This window comes from Sciurus vulgaris (genome assembly GCF_902686455.1).
Source record: "Sciurus vulgaris genome assembly, chromosome: 17".
Lineage (NCBI taxonomy): Eukaryota > Metazoa > Chordata > Mammalia > Rodentia > Sciuridae > Sciurus > Sciurus vulgaris.
The window spans coordinates 53,896,989-53,912,627 of NC_136478.1; the positions used below are offsets into that span (position 1 = coordinate 53,896,989).

At 57.2% G+C, this 15,639-nt stretch overlaps 1 protein-coding gene across 1 annotated transcript in view; it reads left to right on the forward strand.

Annotated features, from left to right (window-relative positions):
• The window catches only part of PVR (PVR cell adhesion molecule), a 39,265-nt gene extending 24,088 nt beyond the window's left edge, over positions 1-15,177 (forward strand). The window contains exons 2-8 of the mRNA XM_079118985.1: positions 2,529-2,571; positions 4,685-5,038; positions 6,255-6,560; positions 7,934-8,051; positions 10,680-10,831; positions 13,455-13,486; positions 13,860-15,177. Coding sequence (XP_078975111.1) covers positions 2,529-2,571; positions 4,685-5,038; positions 6,255-6,560; positions 7,934-8,051; positions 10,680-10,831; positions 13,455-13,486; positions 13,860-13,967 — 1,113 coding nt within the window. The 3' untranslated portion in view covers positions 13,968-15,177. The remainder of the gene's footprint in view (positions 1-2,528; positions 2,572-4,684; positions 5,039-6,254; positions 6,561-7,933; positions 8,052-10,679; positions 10,832-13,454; positions 13,487-13,859) is intronic.
• The last annotated feature ends 462 nt before the right edge of the window (positions 15,178-15,639 follow it).

Below are 15,639 nucleotides of genomic sequence, written 5' to 3' on the forward strand. Positions count from 1 at the left end.
CTTGCCACCTGAAAATTGCCCCTTTTCATCTGGGAAAGTCCGAAAGATTATTTTCAAAACAGGACAGGCCATCGTTGCCTGATTTTAAGGACGCTGCCTTTCAGGGCTCTGGCTTCCTGGGTCCCCGCTGATCGCACAGCCTTTGACGGCTGAGCTAACTTCTCTACTTTCTGTCTTTGGATGTGTTATCTCAATTCCATAACCTCGAAGACTGGTCTGCCTTCTCACTTTCCCGGTGTTTGCTGAGCCGGTAACCGGAGGGCTAAGTTATCCTTCTCCGAGGCATTTAGAAGGAATTTTTCCTCGTCTGCTCACCCCGTCTTATTTTTCTTTGTGGACTTTCCCAGCTTCCCACAGAGCACCTGTCTACCTCCCCCGCCTGCCTCCCACTCCGGTGTGGGAACTGCAGAGGGGCAGGGACTTTGTCCCTTGCTCCTGTGGTGTCTTCAGCACCTGGGATGGGGCCCTGCATGTAGTAGGTGCTCAATAAATCTGTGCTGCCTGAATGAATGCAAGGGACAAAAGACCCAAGGTGGGGGAGTCCACAGAGCTGTGGAGCCAAAGGAGGGTCATTTCAATGAGATCCCTGAACACCCTTGCGCTCAGAGGTGGGGAGAGGTTGCCAGAGGAGCCCCTCCCACCGGACAGCAATCTCCTTCTACTGCATTCTCTTCCAACCAGACCCCACATAAGACATTTAACTTAGCCATTTTGATACCATGGACCTTTGGCCACCTCAACTATTTGTTGACCCAGTTTGTTTTTCTGTTTTACTCAGGAATACCCGCCACCAAAATCCCAGCCCCATCCCTGAGACCCTCGCATTTCTTGAACTTGTCTCTGACTCCATCACAGCCTCGCCCCATTCCTGACCCTCAGCCCTGCCTCCTGCCCATTTCTGAGCTTCTGCCACTAGGAGCCCGTACTCTGCCCATTACATGGAATCGTCCAGGACCAAAGCGTCCGCAGTCTGCCTCAGGATCAAGGCCCCCAGAGGATAGGGTGAGGGGGCCTCAAGTGTGAGGCAAACATGGGCAGGGAAGGGGCGGCCCCTGACCACCCAGAGCTTGGAAAGAGGCAGAACCACAGCAGCAGGGGACCCTGGGAGCTGGGGGAACCCCGACAGTGACAACGTGCTCCAGAGGAGGACAGTAGCCGCAGGTTCCCGATTTGGCAATGCGTCAGCAGAACAAGGACACTAGAAAACTCAGAGCTTTCTGAGATTCCCCCCACCCGCCCCGCCTCCGTGACTCCATTCAGAACGTCACCCATGCGCGTCCAGGCTGAGAGCTGCCCGGCCTCAGGTCCACAGACATGAGCCACCAGTGGGCATCAGAACCAAGGCAGAGGGTGACCAGGGACCAAATCCTCCAAAGTTACCAAAACTCAAAAGAGGAACTTTCTAGAATGATATAGGGATGTCACTGAGGAGGATCGGAACTGCTCTTGGGGCTTATGGGGACTCTGGCCAGGACAGAAGCCGCTGGGACCAGGAAATCTCTTGCACCAGGAAACCTAGGGCTCTCTGCTCTGTCTCTCTTGTCCTCGTTTTGAAGTCACAATACTAACCATTAACAATGGTTAATCGCTGCTGCTGCTGCTGATCCTGGGAGCGATAGAGGTTCTGTTCCTGGAATACAAACTATGTGCCAGGAATTGGGCCAAGCAGTGTCCTTACAAGGGGTCATGAGGTACTACCACATACCCAATTACCAGATGAGAAAACTGAGGCCCGGGAGAACTTATTTTCCCCGTTTGCGTCCAGATCTGCCTAATTAATTCCCCAGCCCATGGGTTGGATGCGTGGAACATCAGTTGACGATTTAGAGGATCTGTCCTAGTTATGGGTTCCAACTTCAGCTCTGCCACTCAGCAGCTGAGACCCTTTAGAAAATTGCTCAATCTGCCTGTGATCTCTGCGGCTTGGGAGGCCGAGGCAGGAGGATCGCGAATTCAAAGCCAGCCTTAGCAGTAGGGCGAGGCCCTAAGCAACTCAGCGAGACTGTTTCTAAATAAAATACGGAAAAGGGCTGGGGATGTGGCTCAGTGGTTAATTGCCCCGGGGTTAAATCCCCGGTACTAAAAAAATAAATAAAAAATTTTAAAAAAGCCAAATCTCTCTGTGCCCCGGTATCCTCGCCTGTAAGCCGGGAGTCCTCCTATCGAAAGTGTCGTGGGATGAGCACCCACCTCCGGGCTCTGGCGAGTACCAGATGCCCACGCCTGCGCAGGGGAGGCGCGCCGTTCTGCCCGGCTGGGTCTGTTGCTTGGGCGGCAGAGGGGACCTGGCAGCCAGCCGAGGGCACCGGAGGCGCCGCTGGGCGGGGCAGCAGTGGGACGTCCCCTCCCGCTCAGAGGCCCGGGGCGGGGGCGGGGCCGCGCCTGCGGGATCCCGGCGCTGGAGTCGCCTCCTTCAGTAGCTGCCACACAGCGGAGGAGCTGCCAGAGGATCCGACCTCAGATCGCAGGGGCACACGGAGTCGCGACGCCGAGGAGCCATCATGGTCCCGCTGCTGGTGCTGCTGGAGCTGCTGGCGCTGCTGGCGCTGTCCTGGGCGCCCCCCGGAGCCGGTGAGTGACAGCCGCGCCGCTCGCGGTCCTGCCCCGCCCCCCCCCCCCCCCACTTTGGTGCGCGCCGGGAGCTCTCAGCCTCCTGGGCCGCCGAAGGCTGCAGGCACCGCCCTTCGCCACCCACCCTCCTCCGCCCCAGGGCTGGAAGGAATGCGGGACCCCGGCCGGACCCTCCTCTGAGCGGGCCCGGAAGGAGCCGCACTGGGGTAACGAGATTCCCGAAATCAGCGTCAGACTTGGGGAAAGGAGGTGACGCACGCCGCCGGGTAACCTTACCTCCTCTCGTGATCGCCACGCCCGAGCCACATCCTGCGGCCAGGACCTCTGAGAGGGCTGAAATGGGAGACAGCGCACAGGGCGCTTCCCCTCGGACCCCAAGGATAGACCCAGGAGCCTGGCCCGCCGCGCTCTCATTCATTCAGAGACTGGGGCATTCATCCCACGCTCGGCTATTCAGCACCTCTGTGCGTCAGGGCGGGTTTCCAAGTGTTGGCGCTACAGCTCCGAAGTCAGTGCAGCCTGGGTTCAAAACTCAGCTGTCGGCCTTCCATACCTGTGTGATCAGGGGAAAGTTAACTATGCTGCGGTGGTGGTGCCCCGCGCGCGCACGCGCGCGCTCTCGGAGGAGACTTGCCTGGTAAGGCGGTGTTTTGTGAGGCTACAGTGACGCCCACGCCCCCACCCCCAGCGCCAGGATGGTCCAGGGCACGGTGGGGCCCGCCAGACCCAGCTCCAGACCCAGGCTCCGCCCCTCCCTAGCTGGCAAGCCCGGGAAGAGACCCCACCCTCCCAGCTCAGCTCTCCCGCTCTCTGCAAGGGGATGACAATTCTAGTGTGGATTTCGCAGGACTCTGGAGAGGGTTGGAGGACCTGCAGGAGAGGCCACCTCACCCAGTTTCATCCCACAATAGTCCTGCCAGGGAGGAGGCCCGGATCACTCCAGAGGGGATTCCCTGACCCAGAGCTGCCCAGCAAGTCAGTGGCAGAGCATCAGAACCCAGACCTTCAGTCACTGGAAAAAATGCCTGAGATCATCAATTTCTTTTTGTTTGTTTGTTTTTTGTTTTGAGACAGTCTGGCCTTCACTGACATGATCTTGCTTCATTAATGTGTTTCTTTTGTGCCCAGCGGGGGGGGGGGGGGGGGGGGGGAGTCCAAGGGTCTCAATCTGACATGATCTTGCCTTGAATTGCTGTGGGGTTCCAGAAACCTCTGGGCTGCAGGTTGCTCTGGGTGAAGATGCTATTGTGCTACTGAAATTGAACTTTTTTTTTTTGGGGGGGGGGGAGGTGCCAGGGGCACCTAACCACTGAGTCACATCCCCAGCACTTTTTTGTATTTGATTTAGAGACAGGGTCTCACTGAGTTGCTTAGGGCCTCGCTAAGTTGCTGAGGCTGGCCTTGAACTTGTGATCCTCCTGCCTCAGCCTCCTGAGCGGCTGGGATGACAGGTGTGCACCACTGCACCTGGTGAGATTGTCAACTTCTAAAGAGTAAAGCTGTGGCTCACAGCTCTAGAGGTTTCCACCTCTGATTAACAGCCGGTGACAAGACAGCTGTTATAGCGGGACGTGTAGTGCGGCAACACTGCCCACCTCCTGGTCTGGAAGAGGAAGAGAGGAGAAGGCAGCCCAAAGTCCCACCCTCACCGTGGAGGGCACGCCCCAATGACCTGAAGTGCTTCAGGGGTCCACACCTTTACCTCGTGGACCTTTGAGGGAATCTTAAGACCCAGACTCCAGCACCCATTTTACAGAGAAGGAAACTGAGGCTCCGAGGTGTGAACAACCTGCACAAGGGCCCCAGTGAAGGTTGGGCTGGACCTCCCAGAACTTCGTCCCCTCCCACCAGGCCCTTCATGTTCTCTTGTCCCCCGGACCCGCTCCTGTTCCCTGAGCACTCTGAGCCAGGTACTGGCCTTATTAATAAGAACGTGGCGTTGTGTTCACACTGAGGACCTACTGCTGGAGGCCCACAGATTTTTATGTCGGGTCTGGTGGCCTGACTCCAGACAGCTCAGGTTCGAATCCCACCCTTCCTGCTTGCCCCTGTGCGACAGACCACTCTGCCCCAGAGTCCCCATTTATAAACCGTGCCCTTGGTCCCCCCTCAGGGACTGAGACTGTCATCGTCCAGGCACCTGCGCAGGTGAGCGGCTTTCTGGGCAACTCTCTGATACTGCCGTGCCTCCTGAAGTCTTCGGAGCCCAATGTGCAGGTGACACAAGTGACCTGGATGCGGCGGGACCCCGACGGCGACTTCCACAGCGTGGCGGTCTTCCACCCGCAGCGGGGCTCCAGCCTCGCGGAGCCGGAGCGCGTGGAGTTCGTGGGCGTGGCCGCGGATGTGCTGAACGCCTCGCTGAGGGTGTCGCCGCTGCGCGTGGAGGACGAAGCCAGCTACACCTGCCAGTTCGCCACCTTCCCCAGGGGCAGCAGGAAGGCGGAGACCCGGCTCCGAGTGCTCGGTGAGCCGGAGGGGACTGGGGAGCAGGGGCGCGAGGCGCAGGCCAGGTGGCCCGACGGGGCTCGCCGGGCAGCTCCGCGGGGACCCGGGGGAGGGGCTGCGGGGGGCGTTGGGGTGGAGCGGGGACCCTGCGACCTTGGGGACTGGGACGAAAATGCGAAAACTCCCGTAAACTGCTCCACACTCAGAAAGGTGTCCTGGGGTCGCGTGAGTTTAGGCAGGTGAAGCTTTGCAAGGAGGCGCTTGGGGACTTGTCCCCGCCCCGGGAGTTGTTGCTCCCGTGTTTGGTGAAGAAAGAAAAGTTGAAAGTGAGGCAGCGACCTTGATGTCCCGAGTAGGGGCGGGCTGGCTCCCCAGCACTGCAGGCAGGGCCCTGGGATCACTCTGATGAGCACGGGGAGGAAGTAACAGGTTTTTCTCCTTGAACTTGAGTAGGAAGTCCCGATGCCTCAGTCCTCCCCACCCCTATGTGTCACCGTTCCTGACTGTTCCAATGAGTCACTCATGATTAGGTGATTTTATCAAAATCCTTGTGTCCTGTTGCCGCCAGACACTTGCCTGATTCTGGTGGCCACTGGCGGGTGGGCGGGGATTCCTGGATCCGGATCTCAGGGTCAGGCTAGGGTAAAACTGAACCTATGAGTCAACCCAGAGACCCAGGAAAGCCCCAGGCTTGGGAATCACCACCACTACAACAGATCTGGTCAACGGGGTTCTGGAACCAGGCAGACCTTGCCAGGAAGCCCAGTTCTGTCACTTGCTGCTAGGTGACCTTGGGTGGGCCACTTCCCCTCAGCCTTCCAGGGCTCAGACTTCCTCTCCTGCACAGCGTCTGACTCAGATGCCCCTCTGGATCCCCCAACCCACCCCGGATCATCGCTGTCTGGGGAGCATCTGCTTGTACCCCAGGAGGGCAGGGCCGGTGGCCTTGGTCATTACTGCCCACCAAATAATATTTACTGAGCATTTACATGCCAGGGACCACTCGAAGAGCTCTGCCTGTCTGTACTGTCCCTTCCTGTGACCCTTCACTATCCCCAGCTGATGAATAAGGAAACCAAGGCACAGGCTTGCCCAAGGCCACCCAGCTGCTCAGGGACAGAGCTGGGACTTGAGCCTGGCCATTTCGGATCCTGAAGTAGACACTCCTGCTGCTGAGGGGTTAGTGGAATGACCACAGGTGGGAGGTGACCCGTCCCTGTCACTTTTCTCCCCAGTCAGGCCCAATAGTACAGCAGAGGCCAAGGAGGTCACCCTCCCGCCACCCACAGGGCAACCCGTGCCCATGGCCTGCTGCACCTCCACACGGGGCCGCCCACCCGCCAGAGTCTCCTGGTCCTCGCTCCTCGGCGGCTCAGCCAACAGCACCCTGGTGCCCGAGCCAGCGTCCGGCACCTACACCGTCATCAGCCTCTTCACGCTGGTGCCCTCCAGTGAGGCAGATGGCAGGAACGTCACCTGCAGAGTGGAGCACGAGAGCCTGGAGGAGCCCGTCCTGCTGCCGGTGACCCTCACTGTGCACTGTGAGTTGCCCACGCGCGAGCGAGGAGGGCAAAGTCGCCATCGTCACACGGGCCCCGCCGAGCCACAGGCAGCAGTGCCCCTGGAACTGGCAGCCCGCGCTATCCTGGATCCCCAGACACTGTCCACACGGATACCCCACCCTGTCTATACCGGCTCCCTTCAGCAGTCTACACTGCCCTCGCCTGGCCTGCAAGCTGCTTCCCTGGGCGACTCTCTGCATTGACCTTCCCACGTGTCCACACTGCTGTTCCCATGGTCTATACCCAGGCCTTGTCCATTTTTCCCCCCTTTTTCCTTTGGGTATCAGGGATGCTCTATCCCTGAGCCACACCCCCAGCCCTTTTATTTTTTATTTTGAGACAGGGTCTCACTAAATGGCTTAGGGCCTTGCCAAGTTGCTGAGGCTGGCCTCCAGCTTGTGATCCTCCAGCCTCAGTCTCCCAAGCCACTGGAATTACAGGCGTGGGCCACTGTGCTCAGCCCTGTGGTCCATTTTCTACATGGCTTCCCATTGTCTACCCTGACCCCCGACATGGTCTATACCAATTCTGCTGAACCCCCATCTCCCCAGGGTTAGATCAGTCTGCCTGTGTTTTCCACACTGGCTCCCTGAGCCACATCTACATGGTTCTCCCAGTGATGTCTACACTGCCTGCTTCCTGGGCTGCCCATCTCCCCTGTGTTCTGTGTCCACAGCCCCCAGTCTGCTCTGGGTCTCCCACACAGCGTCACTTCGTCCCACTCCCTCCTGGCATCCTCGTCACTGACACCCCCGACTCTCACCAGCACTGTCCATGGCAGGAGGACATGAGCTACCTTATGACTTTAAATTTTGTAGTGGCCACCTCCTTAAAAGGAAAAAACATGGTACCAGGGACTGAACCCAGGGCCCTCTGCCACTGAGCCACACCCCAGCCCTTTCTATATTTTACTTTGATACAGGGTCTCACTAAATTGCCCAGGATGGCCTTGAACTTGCAGTCCATCTACCTTAGCCTCCTGGAGTAGCTGGACAACTGCAGCCCTGATGTGGGGTCAGCCAGGACTCTGCAGGACTTGTCAGAACCTTGAGTGTGCTCCTACGGGTTACAAGTGTCCAAGATGCTTTTGCTCACAGGACACCCAGGATAGGCCAGGACCAGTCCCAGGAATGGTGGCAGAGAAAGGAAGGTCCTGAGAAGCCCCCTCCACAGCCCCCAGACCGGGGCCACCCAGGCTTCTGGCCTCTGAGGGAACCCCGCCCTGGACTCTTCACAGGCCTTTCCCTCTTGGGCGGCTCTGCACACCCACAGAGGCTCCTGCCAGAAGGGGACACCAGTACCCCTCTCACCCCTGGGAGAGCTCCCAGTCAACCTGTGTCCATTTCCCCTAGACCCCCCTGAGGTCTCCATCTCTGGCTATGATGGCAACTGGTATGTGGGTCAAAGAAACGTCACCCTGAACTGTGAGGCACGCGGCAACCCGGAGCCCACAGGCTACGACTGGAACACGTGAGTGTCAAGGACCCAGGACCCCTGGGTCTGAGGGAGGAGGGCTGGGCCTGGACCCCTGGGTCTGAGAGAGGAGGGCTGGGCCTGGACCCCTGGGTCTGAGGAAGGAGGTTGGGCCTGGACCCCTGGGTCTGAGGGAGGAGGCTGGGCCTGGACCCCTGGGTCTGAGGGAGGAGGCTGGGCCTGGACCCCAGCACCACAAAACCAAAGCTAAGCAAAAGAAGAATCAACCCTGGTCTGGGGTCCGAGTCTGGCTCCAGACTCAATCCTGTCAGCCCCTGGTCAATGCCACCTGCCTATCACCCAGTGAAATCTGCGTAGTCACCTCCAGGGACTACCCAAGAAGGCTGAGGCTCCCAGCCATAGGATTCCCCAAATTCACCCAAGGTTGAGGCAGGGAGAAAAAGGCAAAGGAGAGGGGCACAGGGACACGTGCCTGTTATCCCAGGGACTAGGGAGGCTGAGTCAAGAGGATCGCCAGTTCAAATCAGCCTCAGCAATTTAGCGAGGCCCTAAGTCACTCAGCAAGGCCCTGTCTCTGAATAAAATATAAAAAGTGATGTGGCTCAGTGGTTAAGCACCCTGGGTTCCATCTCTGGTACCAAAAGATAAATAAATAAAAAAGGAAAGAAACAAACAAACAAAAAGAAAAGAAAAAGGCAAAGGGATAATTTATTTATTCATTCCTTTGGTGCAGGGGGTGGGATTCAGGGCTTCAAAGGTGCTAAGCAAATGATCTTCCACTGAGGTCCACCCCCAGCCCAAAGGGGTAAATTGCTTTATGTTGTTGATCTTGGGCCTTTTTCCTAATGATGAAAATAAGTTGTGGCCTTTCTTGAATCTTCACACAGTAGTTAGGAGTGAAAAGAAGAAAATAGTGCCTAGAGTCATGTGCAGCCATTCACCTCCAGTAGTATCTGCTGTTACCTTTTGTCATATATCCTTCCTCTTCTCCAGTTTCCAAACCAAGCTGGAATTGTGTCGCCTGTGTGATTGTGACACTTTCTGTTCTGTGAATTCCTTTCCGTGCCTAAGCACGTCGTTTCACAAACCCTTTTTTTCTGACATCTTATGAGGGAATTTTTTAAACATAAAGTCACAAAAATTTCCCAGAGAACACTCAAAAATCCACATGTGGATTCTCCCACTGACACTTTCCTGCAGATCGTTCCCCGTGTCTGTCCACCAGCCGCCCTCCATCCATTCGTCAGTCCTTCTTGTCCTTGAATTTCAAAGCACCTGCAGCCCCTTTGGGGATCTTGCTGGGATGCCACCTGGGTCCCTGCCATCATGATCTGACTGGTCCCTAAGGGGGGACACGGGGTCATTCTCCCTGGTCAGCTGTGCAGATGTCATGGCGGTGTCTATACTAAGCCATCCATTTCCGTGGAAAGCCACCGACATTTACCATTTACATTCACAACAAGGACTTTCTTTCTTTTCTTTTCTTGGACTGGGAATCAAACTGAGGGCCTGAGTTTAACCACAGCCACATCCCCAGCCTTTTTTGGTTTTGTCTGTCTGTTGTTGGTTTCAATTATAGAGACAGGGTTTCTCTGAGTAGCTGAGTTGCTTAGGGCCTCACTAAGTTGCTGAGGCTGGCTTTGAACCACCATCCTCCTGCCTCAGCCTCCTGAGCCACTGGGATGACAGGCGTGGGCCACTGTGCCCGGACAGCGGCAGACGCGCCTTTGCCATCCCAGCTCCAAGCACCACAGCTGGGTCTCAAACCTAATGGCTGGGTTTTCATCCAGCTCTGCTGAGCCCCAAACCCCACCTCCTCCACCTCTGTCCACTAAACCAGGGTGCCTGGCTATTTCCTGCGTGGGGGGCCACTGGCCAACGCACTTCAGGGAATAAGATGGACCAGAGTCCTTCCTCTGGTGGAGCTGGTGAGGGAGAGAGAGGCAGGATAAAGTCGTAAAGCACAGAGCCACGCAGGTGTTGATAAATGTCACAACAAAGATAAAACGGAGGAGGGGGACGGGAAAGGGGAGGGTCATGGTGGCTGAGGACATTGTTACTGAGGTGACATCTGAGCAGAGGCCTGAAGGAGCTGAGGGTGAGGTACCTGAAAGAGCATTCAGGGCAGAGAGAACAACAGCAGATGCAAACACGTTTCTGTCCCTCGGGCCCTGCATTTGTAAAGGGCCACCAGGAGGCCACTGCAGATAAAGGGAGGAGGAAGGCGTAGAGTCCTAGATAGTGTGGGCAGAGGGCTGGGGAAGGGGCACAGGTCACGTGGACCTGTGGGTGGCAGGGAGGGTTCTGAGCACAGGAAGAAATGAGCTGAGGTGGGGCTCGCTGGCGCCCCCTGGTGGTCATTTGGGGGAACCGACAGGGTGAGAGCAGAAATGGGGACCAGAGAAGGTTGGACCAGGGTGGTGGCCATGGGGGCCCCAGGAGCCATGGATTCTGGATAGGTTTTGAAGGTGGGGCAGACAGGGCTTGCGGATGGGCTGGATGTGGGTGTGACAGGAAGAGAAGAGCCCCGGGATTCCAGAGTTGCTCTCAACCCATGTCATAGATGGCATGAGGGTGCCCGTGCCCCTGCACACACTGGGTGCTCGGTGGCAGTATCTCCAGGCCTCCAGCAGAGCCACTTCCTCACCCACGCTTCCCTCCCAGGACCACTGGTTCCTTGCCATCCTTTGCTGTGGCCCAGGGTACCCAGCTCCTGATCTCCACTGTGGACCTGTCCATCAACACGACGACCTTCATCTGCCTCGTCACCAACACCCTAGGGACGAGCCAGAAGGAACAGACCATCCTAGTCAAAGGTGAGGAATCCTTCAGCCTCAGGCTGAGGCCTGAGTCCTCTCTTGAGCCGATAGCAGAGTCAGCTTTACTTTTTACTTTTTACTTCTTTTTTTTTTTTTTTTTGGTACCATGGATTGAACCCAGGGTTGCTTAACTTCTGAGCCACAAAAATCCCAGCCGTTTTGAGACAGGGTCTCGCTAAGTTACTTAGGACTTTGCTAAGTTGGGGAGGCTGGTCTCAAACTCATGATCCTCCTGCCTCAGCCTCCCAAGCTGCTGGGATTACAGGCAAGCATTACCTCGCCTAGCTAGCTTTACTCTCTTGTTAACTCAGCCTCTGTACCACCAGTACCATAGTTCAGCTACCTTGATACACTCCCTCCACCAACCTAGGCTAGGCCTGTTGTGGGATGCCTCTTCCCCAGAGACTCAGAAAAGCCTTTCCAAGTAGATGAGGCAGAACTGTATCCATTGTAATTGACAGAAAGAAGCATGATGCAAAATAATTTAAGCAAAAAGAAGAAGAAAAGACTTCGTTGAAAAGTATGGTTGGATCTGGGTGCGCCAACTACGTAACCCAAAGCTCCTACCAGGAAGACATTTCTCAATAGCTCTGAGCCAAGCCCCAGGGCTGGCTCTCATTGGCCCAGCTCAGGGCACGGCCCACCTACTTGAGCCAATCACAGCAGTCAGGGAACTGGGGCGGTTCCCATTGGCCAGACCTGAGTCAAAGGCCTGGCAGGGGCTGAGTGGCACCTCCCACAGGGAAAGGGGTCCCAGTTCCAGAGTCACGGTGCAAACCCAGGAGTCTCCTTACCTAATGACCCGTTTCCTTCTCGCCAGACCCAGAGGTACCTCATCAGAGCCGCGTTGTCACCATCGCCGCCGCCGCCACCGCCGCCATCGCGTTGCTGGTGGTCCTGCTGGTGGTGATGCTGGTGTTCTATCCCAGGCAGCGCGGACGCCCTGGTGAGTCCCCTCCCTCTCGGGCACAGCCCCCACCTGCCCGCCATGAACAAGCAGCACCAGAGCCACATAGCTGAACACCTACTGTGTGCTGGGCTCGGTCCTAGGCAGCCCCTCCCTGCGTCCTCAGCCCGAGTCACGAGTGTCTCCCGAGTTAGAGACAGGGACACGGGACCAAGGGGCCTCGTTCGCCAGTTCACTGGTTCATTTTACACATATTTAGGGAGGGGGGCTGATCAGGTAGGACCTTGAAGGCCACAGGAAAGACTTTGGCTTTTAGTCTGGGTGACCTGGGAGCCCCTGCCAGAGGGGTGGAGCGTAGGGAGACCCCCGCCCCGGCTTTCCTCCTCCTGCCTTGCCCAGGAGTGGCCCCTAGGGGAGGGGCAGGAACTGGGCCCTTGAAGCTCGGCTCTCAAGGGCCAGTGCCTCTGCACCTCCAGGACTTTGTGTAGGCTGTTCCCTGCCTAGTACGGCTGTTCCCTGCCTAGTACGCCCTTTCCCGCTCCTTCTGGTGACGCGCTTCAGCTAATTCTGTGGTCACCAGAGCCTCGTATGCTGGGCACTTCCTGCTCACGAGCTCTGTGAGCACCCACAACCACCCAGCAAACGGGGTGCCTCTGTGAGCCCTGTGGACAGAGGAGGAAGTTCCCTGTCAGCGGTCACCCAGCCAGAAAGTGGCGGAGCGGGAACAGATGGCGGGGCTTGGATGACAGCTTTTCCCTCCACCACAGCACAGAGCCACATGGCACGGCTGCCCCCCCGCCAGAAAGCCCTCCGAGACCACCCCAGAATGGGCCAAGCCCTGCACCCTTGCCCGGCTCAGGTCACAACCCCCTGTATAAACCAGTCACTGAAGTTGGGGAGAAGGTCTGGGTCACCACTGCGGGGACCTGTCTGTCGCCCAGTGGACTGTGAGCCCAGGAGGGCACATCTGGGGCTGTCAGGGTCACAGCTGTGTCCCCAGCACCACCCGGCACTTAGAGAAGCATTTGCTGAGTAGAGGGGCCAGTGCCTGTGTGGGGGCCTCATGCCCCGAGCCCACCCCCACGGTGACCTGGGCCTGACAGACACAAAGAGGGCTTGTGGCTTCAGACCCCGGTTGCTCGGCTTTGTCACTTTGGGCCCATGGCAGCTCAGAATGTCCCAGTGGGAGGGTGTGACAGATGAGGCCCGGTCACTTCATGGTGGCCAGGAAACGGACAGGAAAGAGGCAGGGTTCCAGCATCCCCTCCAAGAACACGCACCCCTAGAGTAGGAATTTTCGTGTCTCGTGCACAGCTGAATTCCCAGCACCTTGAACGCACCTGGCACAGGAGAGACAGTTCCTGTTTGCTGAATAATAATACCATCTGCAGAATAAACCTTTTTGGGATAATGGAGGAAACTGAAGCACAGAGAGGTTAAGTCACTTGTCCAAGGTCACACAGCTCCAAAGGGACAGAGATGGGATTTGAGCCCATGCACAATTTTTATTTATTTTTCATAATCAAATGAATAACAGGGTGATGAGCTCCTTAAAGAGCACATACACTATCCGTGTTGGACAAATGTATACCCCATTAAGGGAAGCAGCACATCAGTAGCAAACGCAGGACTTTGGATTTTTAGAGCCCAGACACCCACGTGTCTCCTTCCTGGGAGGGCCCCCGGCATTGTCCTTTCTTCCTCTTTCTCCAGGTTGTGCCTGTTGCAGACCATCGGTGAACCAGGTGAGTGTGGAGGTGGAGCTGAGGAGGGTATGGGGGTCTGAGTGGACCCCAGATCGATGGCTAGGACTTTCTCAAGGAGGAGACAAACATCTGCAGAGGCCCACGGAATGGCATTGGGAGCCTAAATCTTTTCTCCTGTTGCCTCAAGCTGCAGGGGTCTTGGTAGAGTTTGCCAAAACACAGCCCCCTGCAAGCCAGGTCCGGTGGGGCCTGGGGATCGGCATGGTAGCGCTGCACCCCCAGTGACGTTCCTGGGGGGCACTGCCCGGTTTCCAGGGAGAGGGGAGCGGCAGGCGTGCTGCACGTCAGAGCAAAGATCCCATCTGACTTTGCGTGAAAGGGCCCGTGGCCAACTCTGAATGTCCCCTTCCAGGAAGTCTTCTACTCAGGGGTGGCCGTCCAGATCAACGATCCCCTGGATGACCAGCAGAAAGCAGAAGGTAACCACGTCAGGACGGAACAGAGGGATAGAACTGCTTAGGCTGGGAGGCTCGCTGGCTGGACAATCCTACAGATGAAGACCCCCCCCAGACAGGCCGGCCTCCCCACACGAACCTCAAGACCAGCCTCCGCCTCACTGTGCAGTGGGCAGGCGCAGATTTGGGAGCCCTTGGACCTCTTTCTGGGTTCCGCCACTTGCAACAAGAATCCACAGAGCTCAGGGAAGCCTGTGGCGTCACTCAGGAACGCCGACCTGCTCACCTTGACAGTTTACCGTCAGCCAGGAGAGCAGGAGTGCAGAGCAGCCTCCTGCTGCCTCTCCCAGGGGCTCCGGGGACAGCACTGAATGCCCCCAGCATGGATCTGACCACCAGCCAGGGAAGCTCACCAGCAACCCTAGTGTCCCGCCTTTTTTTGGGGGGGGTGCGGGGGGCCACTGAGCCACATCCCCAGCCCTGTTTCGTATTTTATTTAGAGGCAGGGTCTCACTGAGTTGCTTAGGGCCTCACTTTTGCTGAGGCTGACTTTGAACTCGCAATCCTGCCTCAGCGTCCCGAGCCGCTGGGATGACAGGTGTGCGCCACCGCGCCTGACACATCCCGGCAGTTTCCTGGGGCCAGTCACACGGATGCTGCGGATCATCTGTGCCACTGACCCATCTGTAGCATCGCCAAAGGTCAAACCATTATGGTGGCCCAAGGGCCTCACCTGGCTCACGCCATTACTGGAAACCCCTCCCCTCCAGATCTTCAGGTAAACTGGCAGGCAGGATGTCCCATGGGCTCAGAGGTGACTTTGTGGGGTCCAGGGACGAAAGGCCAGCTCTCTTTGGGCAGGGTTGACCTTTTACTGCATGAAGGATAATCCAGAATGTGCCGGCTACCAGGAAGCTTGGCCTCCGGCAATGGACTTCCGAATGTCCGTGACCGATAGGTCTCTGTGCTCACAAGCGGCAGCCCCTGAGCCCTGTCGCCAGAAGGGAACCAGACGCCAGAACTCAGCTGCCCAGGGTTGTTCGAGGACCCGGAATGACAAGTGATGAGTTTGAGCTTGCAGGAGGCTGTGAGCTCCAGCGACCTGCTGCCAAGACCCAGGTCCCTGGGCAGCATCTGCAGCCACCTCACGACTCCTGGGAGGTGACCCCGCAAGGCCAGGCCCCACGCCCTGCGGCTGTGCCGCCTCACGAGGCAGAGCCTGTTGCTCAGACACACTGGGACCTTTCAAGTTAACTTTGAAAGCCCTCCGGGAGGCGGGTGTCACTCGAGGGCTTGGGACAGCGTGTGACAGCATGCCCGAGGCCCTGGGATCCATGCCCAGCACCTCCAAAACACCCCTAGGATCCGGTCTGCAAGAGGGAACTCGGCAGGGATCAGGGCAGGGAGCGGGCAGCAGCGAGGGACCCCCGAGAGGACCGGCAGGTCCATGTCCTTGGGGAGATGAGGGGAGGTTGGTTTGCCGGAAGAGCCCCTAGTTATTTATTTAAATAAATAAAACTATTTATTTATTTAGACCTCCAATAACTATGTGCCAGGGGCACATAGTTTTTAATTTATTTTTTGTTTGTTCTTATTAGTCACACATGACAGTGGAACGTACTTTGCCATGTCAGACACACAGGGAGCAGAACCTCCACCCTGTGGCTGCACACGACGTGGCTTTCACTGGTCGTGTATTTGGATGTGAACATGGGAAAGTGACGTCCGATGCGTTCC